Source organism: Alligator mississippiensis, chromosome 3 (assembly GCF_030867095.1).
Source record: "Alligator mississippiensis isolate rAllMis1 chromosome 3, rAllMis1, whole genome shotgun sequence".
NCBI classification, from domain to species: Eukaryota; Metazoa; Chordata; order Crocodylia; family Alligatoridae; genus Alligator; species Alligator mississippiensis.
This window is the reverse complement of record NC_081826.1, coordinates 270,212,405-270,225,879: the sequence shown is the minus strand read 5'-3', so window position 1 is coordinate 270,225,879 and position 13,475 is coordinate 270,212,405. Positions and strand designations below refer to the sequence as shown.

Genomic DNA, 13,475 nt, shown 5'->3' with positions numbered 1-13,475 from the left:
CACTGTGGTCGTCTTCTTCTGAGTCTTGTTCAGGTGCAGTAGCTCTCTCAGGATGCACAACCTTTTCTATAATTTCAGCATCAGTAAGGGTTTGTGCAACATCAAGGTCTTGATCACTGTTTACCCACTCAGTATCTTTGAGTTTAGAGAGTGGGTTAGTGGGGTCAGCATTTTGAAGGATATCAAGAATCTCTTTTAATGATTTTTTTTTTCTGTCTCACAATGAAACCTGCAAATTCTTCTTCATCAGAAGATCCCCCTGCAAACTTCATTGCTGCCCACAATTTTCTCCAAGCCTTCCTTAAAGTTGTACTCTTCACAGCACACCAGGCACATGCCACATCGAAAATTGCATTGTTAATGGTGTGCTGTGACTGAAATTCTTGGAGACTTCCTTCATAGTTGAGTAGCTTCCCCATAAAGTCCCTTCCATAGATGGATTTCAGGTTTTTGATAATTCCCTGATCCATGGGCTGTATGAGTGACGTGACATTGGCAGGCAGGAAGATGGTAAGAATATTTCCAGACACTAACTCTGCTTCACGAGGATGAGCTCGACAGTTATCTAAAATCAGAATAACTTTTGTGTCTTCTGGCTTTCCATGTTTCTTCAGATGCTCTTTCCCTGCTGATACAAAGACATGGTGAAACCAGTGCAAAAATATTTCCTTGTCCATCCATTCATTAGCTTGTGCCTTGTACGCAACACGTAGATGAATGACACCCTTGCATGCTCTTGGTCGTCTGAATTTTCCCACCACCAGCAGCTTGATTCTGTGTGCACCTGCTGCATTTCCACACATAAGCTCAGTCAGGTGGTCCTTGCTCTGCTTAAAATCAGCTGCACCAAGCTCACCTGCACCAGCCAGGGTAGAAGTTGGCAAACAATGCCAAAAAAGGCCAGTTTCATCAGCGTTATAGCTCTGCTCTGGGGTTATGCCATGCTCCGCAACCAGTTTCTGGAAAAATGCACAATATTTTTCAGCAGCCTCATGATCGGCAGATTTTTTTTTTCTCCAGACACATCAAGCCTTCTGATACCATGGCGAAGTTGGAAGCAAGACAACCATCCATCTGAAAAAAAAAGCAGGCTTCAGTCATTCCCATTTCTTGATAGAAGTCTTTCACTTTCTCGATCAGCATTGGGCCAGGAATTGGAGCTCCCTCCAAACGTTTTAAGACAAACCATTTGTACAATATCTTGTCTAATTGTTCCAGTTTTGGTTTGTGCAGAGTACAGCATTGCTCAGTTGCTTTACTTTTCTCAGAACTCGTCATGAACTGAAGTAACTCTGATGTCATAGATCGTAGATGAGCCAACATTGAATTTCTGAACATCAACCTGTTCCTGTTTTCTCCTTTCTCCAGGCATTTAATTATGTCCAATTTCTGTGTAATCATCAAAACATGCTTTTGCTTCTGTCCTCTGCTTGTTGATGGAGTATTGGTAGCCATAGTTGCAGGATGGGTGAGATATTCAGCAATAAAGTCACAGCACAAGCTCAACGCGATCACAGTGTCGGATGGGGCTGCTGCTAGTGACACCACTCGGCAGCATCCTGAACGGCAAGATGCCGTCTGTGACAGATGCTAGTTAATAGAGAATTCTGGGTAGTAAAGTGCCGGATAACGCAGCTTTTACTGTAATAAAAATTTTGCTTAGAAAGCAACTGGGGATTCAAAATTATATAGCATATGTTGTTTACATGTAGTGATGTTATAATGCAATTACTGCCTAGAGATAAAAATATTAATGGAGAAAAATATTACAGCAGCAAAAGCAGTTCAGATCTTTAACCAGTCTTGGGTTATGACTGCCTTGCTCTAATTAACTAACTTGTATTTTCTTAACTCTAAATGCAACTAAATTAACTAGTTATTGCTGTGCAGGTTACAACGGGAAGTGTTGCAGTAAACATGGCATGTGTAAAAATCCATCTTCTAGAACTGACTAAAGAAAACAATCTGCTGATGTACCTAACTGCTGTGGATACAGACCAGGTAGAGAACTGAATCATGTAAAGGTTGCACTTTAACCTGTGTAATAAATATAATGTGGACTGTGATACAACAGGTGAGATCCATGGGCAGAACATCAACAAGTAATCATAGTGTCACATCCAGGGTTGCCAACCCAAGAATATTTTTTTCTAAGCATCTGCAAACTTCATTGACAAAAACTTTTTTGCTGACATCAGTTTGTATTGATATCTGGTTTACATAATGTAAGTGTAACCCTTCTGCCAGGTCCTGGATGGCAGTAACAAGGGCCAGGTTCAAATTTAAAGATTAAACACCAACTTTCCAAATCTGGCTCAAGCACCCACCCAGAAACCTAGGAAAATAAATTTTAACTGGGTGTTGGATTGATAACTGGGGGGGCGGGGAAGGAAGACAAATACAGAACCTTAAGAAAAAAACAATTATTAAACATTAAGTGAAACTCAAACAGCTAATAGTCTCAATCACTAGTAAACCAAACCTGGGTAGTTAACACCTAAACCAATCCATTGGGAAGGGAGACTTACCCAAGGCTGCCATTCAGGGGCACTACCACCTCAGACTGCCTAGGGCCACGTGACCATGCCTGCCTTCAAGGCAATCATCCATTATAGACAAGTGACACCTGACAGAATGCAACCACAGCGTGTCTCAGTTTCTTAGGGACAGCTCAATTTTTTTATGGACAAATATTTTTAGCCCTTTTTATATGGACAGTCTGTAAATTTATGGACATTTGTCAAACCTGGTCATGTCTGAGAGCGTACTTCATTGTTTGTACTGATGCTATGCCTTACAACTTCAGGGGCAGGGAATGAAAGAAAAGATGGTCCAGTAATCAGGACATAAGATCAGCACTTGGGCGATCTGGGCTCACATTCCTGCTGTCGCAGGCTTTCTGTATGATCTTGGGCAAGCCGCTTAGTTGTTCCATGCCTCATTTTTCCATCTGTAAAAATGGAAGCCAAAGATGAGACCAACCTTGTATGAGTGATGGTAGATTTGACTGTCAGAGGTCAAAGAATCTCTGCCTCGGTGAAACTGGCATTTTCTGAAACACTTACCACATGTATGTTCCAAAAAAATAGGGTCCACGTACTTGTTTAGATAAAGCTCTCCAAACATTACCTGCCTTACATATAGGGAATAGTCATGTAACTCCTCAGCTGGGTCCTCTTCCATATTGTGAGTCAGTCTGAAATGTTTAATAAACATAGATTTTAGAGATACCAAATTATTTCTTCATGAAAATCATTTAATTTTTGAATTGTAAAAACATTCATTATTTATATCCCTAACAATCTAACATTGCAACTGTAATACGAGTAATGACCACCATCTAGGAAACTTGTCATAGTAATGTGCATAGTCATGATTATGGTTCCATCCCATATAATATAAAAATTTCTTTTTAGACCCAGGGTGTCACATGCAGTGCAAACATAAATCCATTGCAAATAGGAAAAACACCTTATTCAGCTTCTTTCAAGAAAGAAAACTTCAGAGCTGCAAAAGAATTGGTGAGATAAAGCTGGGACTCTGACCTTTGTATGTTCCTGATGCAACACTATGAGCTGCATAGGCAGATCTCTCTTAATGCCAGTGGCACTCCACATAGACAGTGCAGGGTCAGGGCTATCATTTGTACTATTGCTGTTTTCCTCTTCTTGTCCAAGTATATTTTTCTATTTTTAATTTCTATAATTAAACTGTTTCCATAGTGACCATAGCCTCTTTGCATACTCTGTGTGTGTCAGAACAAGTAGCTCTTTTTGAAGAACTATCTCTAGCATTCCTTGCAACTTGCTCAGCATGGTCTTTTTGTTCATATTTGTCCAATCTATATTAGATTTTCCTATAGAGACCATTTGACCATTACTACTGTACTAAGTTTGTTGTTCAGATATTGCCACAGTGTGGTCACTAATGCTGAATAAATTAATCAATGTAATTGTTAAATGACTAGAAAATATATGTTCATATGACATTAAGAAACATGTAAAATGATTCTTCTTTCTGGAGGAGATCTATAGGTAAGGTAGGTTTGTATGTGAATATGATTAAGTATAAACTTACATAGCTCATTCTGCATCTACCTTACAGATAAGTAAGGTGCTTTATTTATCAAAACTGTCAGTGCAGCATAACTCATACACTTGGACACAATAACGAAGATAAGAGGCTATGTAACCCAGGGCCAAAAGTATTAGATTACTCACTTTTCTGGTTTTTCCCCTCCCTGCTTTTTCTCCCTCCCTTCCCTGCTCTACCTTGTGTTTTCCTAATTTCCACCTATTTACATTCTCACTGACATCCCATCACACTTTTTGATTCTTTCATTGCTTGGAGTCTCAGAACAGCAGACTCCCTATGCCTGAAGAAGGGTGACTGTGCCCAAACGCTTGCAAAGAACTCTTTTCCAACTACTCAGTTGGTCTAATAAAAGATATCACATCTACCCAAAGAACCTTGCCTGCCTAGATTGCAACTATAGCATTCATTAATGTGAGAGATGCTTTTTAAAATCCTAATATTTTCTCTTCTAATAGAACTGTCGGAATGCAAAGTGTACTACAGTTACATGCTGGCTGAGAGACCTCAGGATGAAAGGAGAATATTTTATAAATGTGTCTGCTAGGATATGGAATGGGACCTTTGCGGCTGTAAGTATCAACCACATTTTACAGGGAGTAATTAGACATATTGTATATACTTATACCTATTGTATATACCTTATACCTAACCAGGCACTGACTTCGTGGGTGAGCAAGCTCAAGCACCCCCCACCAAAAAAAAATGTAGTGGGTGCTGAGCACACACAGAGCAACACTTGCAGATGTTTTTTTTTTTTTAAAAAAAAAGCAGCAGCAGTGCGTTTACTGGAAAAAGCAATTCATTACTATTTCTTCGACCCAGCCGGTAAAGATTGAGCATTTCAGTGGGGCTTTCTGGCTCTCTAAGCTAAAGCTGATTCAATCGGCTATTAGATAAAAGTGCCAAAAAAGCCCCACTAAAGTGCCCAACCTTTACAGATGCTGAAGAACTGAGTTGAAGTAACGTACTGCCTCTGGACATGTCTGGGGCTCGGCACGGGAACACACCAAGTTAAAAGTAAAGCACTGAGTTTTGGGTTTGTTTGTTTTTTTACATCTGCAAGCACCTACCAGGGAAGAAAAAGTCAGCACCTATGCATCTAATTGTATTTTGTATTGTTTCGTATTTTTGAAACTTTTGTATTTTTGAATGACTATCTTTGTGTGGAAAGCTCTTTTCTTCTTTTCTATGAAGTTGTTAACAATTTTGTGTAAAAATGCAATTGAAGCTGAAATAAATATTAAGTCTGCATTAATAAAACCATTAAATTACTAAATAGAAAGATGAACCCTGTAAGATGCCATACCTGATATGGTGACACAAATCTTCTGGCACATGTACACTGAATCTGCCAGACAGTCCTGCAAGCTCAAGTAACCACAAACTACAGTTTTCAGATCTGAGAGTGGAGAAAACACTACAGTCCTTTCGTATCAAATTTGAAACCCCATTGCTCTTACCTTGCTCTTACCTTCTGAACTGCAGTAAACCTACATAGTATTTGTTCTAGTTTAAAAGTAGCAAAACCCCTGGCAGAGCTGCCATTTTTCTTCTCCAGAAAAGTTATGCACATTAAATAAAGCATATAAAAAACCTTCCGTTTGTTCTTTAATGGGCCACTGTCAAGGAAACGGGCCTCAGATTGAAATTATAGTATGCTTAAAAACATTCTTTAAATAAATAATCCTAACTACCAGGTCTCAAACCCCATCATGTCCCCCAAGACCAAATGCCAATCATGCCCTCTAAAATGAAACACTGTTTGTTTCTCAGCTAGGCAACCAAGCAAAACTATCCCCGTGCTCTCCTGTGCCTGTAATGTCAGACAGACCCAAAACACTTTCAGCCTTCTTCTGCCTGCCAAGCCTTGTGGCTAAGTATTGACATCTACAAGCCAGAATATTCTAATATTCTGTCCATAAAATAAAAAGGTCAGACATAGTATAATATGCTTATGCAAGTGTATGAAGGAAGTCTACTAGCTTTCTTACCGCACTCTCTGAGAATGCGCTTATTTTTTCTTGTGTTAAATCAAGAACACTTGGATTTTGCTCCACTTACACAAAAAGTAGGAACCTGAATAAAAGTGAGAGCAAGAAGATAGGGGAGCAGACGATGTGTGCTTCTCTGTAGAATAAATTTGTCACTGTTGTAATTTTCCTCATCTCACAACCTTGCCCTCATATCCTCCTCTCAATTGTCAGTGCTCTAACACAATGTGCCCCAGTTTCTTTTTTTAGTTAGAATAACTGGTTGTCACTATATATGAAAATTAAGCAAGTTGTGTTTGTACCTTTGAAGCAGGGACAAGAGAGAGAAAGGTGCACTTAGGTTATGAGTCAGCATTCAATGAGAGAGAGAGATTCAGGCAGAGATATTATCAAATATTCACCTCATCTGCAATAGTTCTTCTGTTATAGGAGGCTTTTACTTGCCTTCCTCCTCTAATATCAAATCGAGTATCTTTGTTCTGCCTATAGTATATGGCAAGTGTCACATGGAGCACAGCAGTGCTAAAGCAGCAATCTTTGAACTGCTGCATAGGCTCCTAATACTGGAAGTATTAATGGAAGGTGAATGCTAAATGTCTGGCACATAGAGTGAGGCAGATGACAGTGTGTGCTAGGAAAAAGTGAGAGAGAGAAAAGCAGAAAGATTCTGAAGATAGTGCCAGGGAAAGCATGCTCTTTTTTTTCCCACTTTTAAAGGCCAGAACAATGTCCCCAACCTGCTGTATGTTGTCCTGATCTTTCTTCCCTTCCTTCTGGTTCTGTGACTGTCCAGATAACTACAGATACTTCAGTATCTTCCATTTGCCTGAATTGTATAATTAAAGGGGTTTTTTTTCTCATTGATTGTCTTTTAAATTCTTAATTACAACAGGTGAGAATAGCAGTATTGATGTCTGCATTTCTGATCTACTTTTGCCTTACTTTCCTAGCTTGCTAAGAAGATGAGAAATATAACTGTAGCATTCTTAATTCTGATTTTTTACTCTAGCTGTAAAATATTGTTCAGTTAAGGAAAATTATATTAGCTACCTTCCTTACTGGTGTACTTGATTAGAACATGGTTACTATTTCATGTTTCTATTGCAGTCAACTTTCCAGACCTTACAGTTGACAGCAAATGCAGAAATTGAACCACACAACCAAGACTTATTTGTAATTGGAGAGAACACCTTAACTGTAAGTGTTACACAAGCAGAAATGTTTCATTTATTTATTTCACTATATACCAATGCTAATATTTCGGTATTTCTTTTTGTGTCACGGAGAGGTCTGCAGCAGGTCACAGAAATTGTATTAACCTCTTTAACCTCTATTACCAACTAAACATTTTCATTCACTTGGTTACATGCAATCTTGTAAATTCTAGAGTTGTTTAAAACTTTGATTTTACTTTATCAGTGTTCCTACAGATAGTGTTTAGTTAGTGTAGATCAGTTTGCACATCTGAACTTCGTTTCAGTTTGGCTTCAAAACCACCAACAAAACATGGTAGAAACCTCCAAGGTTTCAACTAGTTTATTATGCATGTAAAAGAGTTTGAATTTCTGCACAAAAGAATAAATTGTCCAGGATTCATGAACTTCAGGAAATCTTTCATATACTCTTATTTTCATTTTTATTTGTATTTTTACATTTGAGTTTAATAATGAATGCTTTGCATGCATCAAATTATAATTAAATCTGTACTATAATGTGTTGCATAGCATTCTCTAGCAGCAAACGGATGTAGCAAAGATTTTTAAGTGATTTTTCTCAAATGCTTTGGATACACTGGTATGGTTATGAATATTTCCTCCCAATGATTTCATTCATTAAAATGTAAATATTAAATAGTATTTGAACAATATTTTCTTGTAACAATACTCTGAAAATAGAAAAACACATCTGCTTCCCCTGGTGTACATGTAGCATGGCGCACACTATTTTTATATAGGACTTGCTAGCCAATCTAATCCATGAAAATGGACTCTTTTCCAAAGTCCTTGAGAACTGGAACGCTACTCAAGAAACAAGCTAGAAAGGGAATTAGGTTACTCATGATGGTGATAGGCATCAGAATCCATTCAGAGCTACAAGAAAATCCAATTAAAGTGGGCCCTGGCAGGATGATCAGGGACCAGTTTATAGCTGAATTGGCTCAAGGCAGTCTTCTGCACAAGGCAGGAGTGATGCTCTAAATCGCACCTCTGGAGTTGTAAGAAAGTAGCTGCTCTGCTACTGGACCCTCCCTGCCTCCCCAGTCTTTGAGCTTTTGGGGAAAGGAACAGCACTGCTCCTTCCTCTGATGGTTTTGCCAGTAGGGCCCTTTGATTTCCCTTACAAATGCCCCAAAATACCATGTTTCAATTTAACACACACTTTTTGATCATTCATTTCCATGACAGAAATCTTAAAACACTTGCATTTGGTTTGATCTGTCTGAGCCACATTATTTATTTATTTATGTATTTATTTATTTTAGTGATTTGGCAGGTGAGCCAAAAACATCCATTTTTTGCAAAGCATTATGAGAGAGTATTGCCACAGGCTTGAATGGTCCATATTGCAGGTGTGAATTGGGATGCTTTGCTCCATATTGCCAATGTCTGAGGGAGAGGGAAGATGGTAGTTTGCAATCTTTTTTTTTCCCTCATAGATATTCTCTTCAAATAAACAGGACCCTACTGTCCCTTCAGCCCTGAAGGATTGTATACAAATTTAATCTTTCTTCTAATCCCTTTATCTCACCTTTCAAGGCTTCTCTTTTCCACATCCTTTTTTGATTGTACATGCTAGGGAATCCCCAGCCAAGTTCCTTAATATCTAGTATTTTCTTGTCAACCTGTATAAAAGCCTGGAATTGAAATCCCTGCTAGGGACTTATAACTGTCTTGTGTTTAATAGAAGCCCCCAGGGAAGATTATGATGATGAGTTATTTAAGGTATTTTCACTTTATAAAATTGAAATTGTTTCAATTTCAGAACCAACAGTCTGTTCGTTGGTGTGCAAAGACAGTGTGTCGTTACTCCTTAGAAGTGCTTGCAGTATAAATAAAAGATACACTATCTATGTGAGCTCTTTTGTCTCTGAGGTTTTAATCTTTTCTTAAAATGAAATTCCATTTTTGCCAAATAACTTTAGGTATAACACTAGGAACCTAACAGTAAAAACCTGTCTATTAGTAACCAATAAAAAACTCCCAGAACCAAAATGCAAACTTTATTACAGTGGCATTGCAGAAGTTCTAGATGAAATGCTAACTTCACTAGTAAGATTCCCATAAACTTCACTGAGTTTAGTGAAGCCAAATTTTGGCCTTCCTGCGATTCCAGATCAAATCTGTTCAGCTGACAACTAAAACATTTGCTCTGCTTCACAGCCTTTGAAACTCAAGCTAGATACTTTCTGGCTCATGCATCAGCCATACAGATTTTGCAGGTGGGACTTTGTTCACAATATTCAGAACAGAATAGACCCTTGCTAACACTCCCTGAGCTGTGTTGGCTTCACACGGCTCAAGAGAAGGAAAACATGTCACTGAAGGCAACGGCTTCATCCCTTGCTCAGTAGATCCTTCTCCCTATAGGAACTCTGAATACACCCTGACACCTGGGCAAGGGTCACTGTGTTGTGGTGCTGTCTATGGAGCACATGAGTTCCCTCCATTGCTCTAGGGTGGAAGTCTCCATTTGGCACAGGGCACATTTCCCTGGCAGGCCACAGTGACCATCTACTCTGCAACCTTTCCCACACACCAGTGCAGAGGAGGGGATGTAACTGTTCTGCAGTTTGCTCCCCTGGATAGTTGGTACCTGATTATATACAGTTCCAGCCTTGTGCCATCATGAAAGCAGGTCACAATGTCACTTTAAGAGAGTGCCGCTTTCACATGGTGACCTTTCAGAGTTGAACTGCTTTTAAAAGTTGACAACTTGGGTATTCTTCTAGTGTCCATAACAGTTGTCACTGAACCACATGTGAATATAAAATAGCTTGAGTCCTGTTGTACATTAGAGAAGCTCAGTTTCAGTGCAATCAAATGAACTGAATTTATCCTTTGTTGCTGTGTGGAAGAGGTTTTTAGACATATTTGTGTGGGAAATATTTCAGATTTTTTCCAGTTAAAAAGGGGCTGCCAGTTGGAGGACAAAGTTCAGACTATTCACCTGCTAAAATCATTACTGTGGCCATTCTGTTTTAAAAAGCACAAAGGCTACTGCCGTGAAATGGATACACGTAGCCCCACCCAGTACAGCATACAACAGGCTTCCAACAGTAAATCTTAAATCACTGAGGCAGCAGGTCGGTGCGAGTTTCCCAGAAAGCTTGAGTTCAAATTGCATCAGAAAGTGCTGAGAGCAAGCAGCTCTAAGAGTATACAGTGCCATCTTTTTTTTGCGAGAGTTAATACCAGTGTATCAAAACGTGCTTCCACAAAGATTAATATTAACAAGATTTGGCAGTTTGTAAACATTATATTACTATCTGTAGAGGTGCAATTGTACATGCCTATTTAATTAGCTGACCTAGCTCACCTTGATAGACATCAGCTGGAAAGTGGTAGTGGGATTAGAGTGGTGTTGCCATGATGGTTCAGGTGGGGACTCTTCCATCAGTTATTTAGCTGAATTAGTAGAGGTCTGTGTTTTAAGGACATGGACAAACATAGCCCCAGTTCCAGGGGCAAGTGTCCTAGAATATGACTATCAAGCAACAGTGCCATGTGCAGCACCCACAGGCAGTGTGCCAAGTCTCTACAGAAAGATACTCTCTAGTAAAAGGAGGGGAAAATAATGAAGATCTTTCTTACTCTTGGTCCTATAGAGTGTGAGGGGCCATCTCTTTGTTATGTGTTTGCAAAATACTTAGTATAAAGGGCTCTTATCCGTGACTGGGGCTGTTGGCACTACTGTGATATGAGTAAATAGTTACTGACACCAGAGAATCGGGCAATAGTCTTGGGCATTCTGCCAGCCTTTACTCTTGGAAATTGTGCAGTTTCTCCAAAGGAATACAAGCTTGGATTAGATCTCCTTTAAATGCAGTTAATATTAACAGACACAACCTATGTTCTTTCAGATTCCAGTTACAATAATGAAACCTGATGAGAAAGCAGAGATACCAGTCGGTGTTGTGATTGGAAGTATACTGGCCGGGCTCATTCTGCTGTTAGCACTGGTTGCTCTTCTATGGAAAGTAAGTAGACATTTAGGGCACTTGAACCTGTGACAGGGGTTTAATCCCCAAGGTTTTTTCCTATGCCTCTAAATAGAAATGGTGGGTTTTTAATTGCCCCTGGGAGGCACTGCCACTGTAGAGGGAATAACCAGGGGCCCCTGTAGCTCAGGGGCTACTCAGCCCACAGACAGCTCACCCCCAGCAGGATCCACCAAAAAAAAAAAAAGGGGGACAGACCCGTCACTGTTTCTGCCTTCAGCAGGCACCTGCTAAAGGCAGAAGCAGGGAGGGGTCTGACCATTTTTTTTTTCCTGTGGAGCCTGCCCACCTCTCCCACAGCTGAGGGGTGAGCTGCCAGTGGGCTGAGCAGCCTCTGCCGGGGGGGGGGGGGGGGTAGTTCTCCCTCTGCAGTGGCACCCCCAGGGTGCCAATCCTTTTTTTGCTGCGGGGACTGCCTACCTCTCCCACAGCCGGGGGGCAATCTGACAGTTGATCATTGCAATTTGCAAAATTGCAAACTAAAATACACTCAGATGTAGTTTAGTTTGCAATGATGCAAAGTCATTTAAAACCCCCAAAAGTCTTGCACATGTACACAATGACACCATTAAGCCATGCAAACTGACATTTTTGTCATGTGTACGTTAATGACATCACACATACAAGCACCCTTATAGCTTCAAAAATAAACCAAAGGAAGACAGTTGTTTCATAAATGCAGCTTGAGTTATTATCTGTGGAATTATGTTCTAATAAAGCAAAATCAGTTTTGGCTTTAGCAGCTCTAAGTAGTTGGGAATTAAAAAATATTTTTGGTGGTGGAAAATTCATCATTGTCATTGAATCATAAAAAGTAAGTCTGGAAGAGACCTCAGAAGATCATCTAGTCCAAAGCCCTGCTCAGTGCAGGATCTTCCCTGTCTAAAACATCACAGACAAGTGCTTATCTAAATTGCTTTTAAGCTTCCAAGGATAGAGATTCCACAACCTTTCTCAGTAGACTGTTCCAGTGCCTAACTACTTTCATAGTGAGGAAGTATTTCCTAATATCCAACCTGCAATTTAAGACCTATGCTTCTTCTCCCATCCTTTGCAGCTACAGAGAAGAGTCTCTCCTTCTCTGTATAACACCATTCAGATGTTTGAAGACTGTTATCTAATTCCACTGGACTTTAGAAAATCAGATTGGATGTATTTAGGGAACTAATGGATAGGAACCCCTGGGAGGCCAATCTGATGGGGAAAGAAGTCCAGGAGAGCTGGTTATACTTTAAAGAAACCTTACTGAAGGTGCAGGTACAAACCACCCTAATATGTAGGAAGACTAGCAAGTATGGCAGAAAACTAGCTTGCCTTAGCAGGGAACTCTTCAGTGAGCTAAAACACAAAAAGGAAGCTTACAAGAAGTGGAAACCTGACAAATGAGTAGGGAAGAATATGAGAGTATTGCTCAGGTATGCAGGGATGAAATTAGGAAGGCCAAAGTGCAATTGGAGTTACAGCTAGCAAGGGATGTGAAGGGTAACAAGGATTTCTACAGGTATGTCAGCAACAAAAGGAAAATCAGTAAAAGTGTGGGTCCCTTACTGAGTGTGGGAGGCAATCTAGTGATAGATGATGTGCAAAAGGATGAAGTTCTCAATGATTTTTTATCTCAGTCTTCACAGGCAAGGTCAGCTCTCAGGATACTGCACCTGGCATCACAGTTTGGGGAGGAAGTGAGCAGCCAACAGTGGTTAACAAACACATTAGGGTCTACTTAGAAAGCCTAGATGTGTACAAGTTCATGAGGCCTGAAGCAGGTGTGGCTGGTGTACTGAGACTGGTCCCCATCTCCCCACGGGAGCGGGGGGATGTATGGGTTTTGCAGCCAGCCAGGAGCAGGGTGGGGTTTACAGCCGGCTGGGGGGGCAGGGCGGGGCAGGGGGTGCAGCCGGCCAGACACTCTGTCCAATAGCAGGGAGGCTGCAAACCCACCCACTCCCAACTGGCTGTAACACCCTCCCCCTCCTCCCCCCCCCCCTTCCATGGGACACTCCATCTACCCCACCAGTCTGAGTTCATCAGCCACGCCTGGACAGATGTGATGCACCCCAAGGGTGCTGAGGGACTTGGCCAGTGTGATTGCAGAGCTGTTAGCCATTATCTTTGAAAACTCATGGTGGTTGGGAGAGGTCCTAGATGATTGGAAAAGGGCAAATATAGTGCTC

The 13,475-nt window shown here is 40.5% G+C and overlaps 1 protein-coding gene across 1 annotated transcript in view; it reads left to right on the top strand.

Annotated features, from left to right (window-relative positions):
* ITGA2 (integrin subunit alpha 2) overlaps positions 1 to 13,475 on the top strand; it is a 113,783-nt gene that overhangs the window by 90,881 nt on the left and 9,427 nt on the right. Inside the window, exons 25-29 of the mRNA XM_014594040.3 lie at positions 1,891 to 2,001; positions 3,417 to 3,521; positions 4,551 to 4,664; positions 7,194 to 7,283; positions 11,167 to 11,283. Coding sequence (XP_014449526.2) covers positions 1,891 to 2,001; positions 3,417 to 3,521; positions 4,551 to 4,664; positions 7,194 to 7,283; positions 11,167 to 11,283 — 537 coding nt within the window. The remainder of the gene's footprint in view (positions 1 to 1,890; positions 2,002 to 3,416; positions 3,522 to 4,550; positions 4,665 to 7,193; positions 7,284 to 11,166; positions 11,284 to 13,475) is intronic.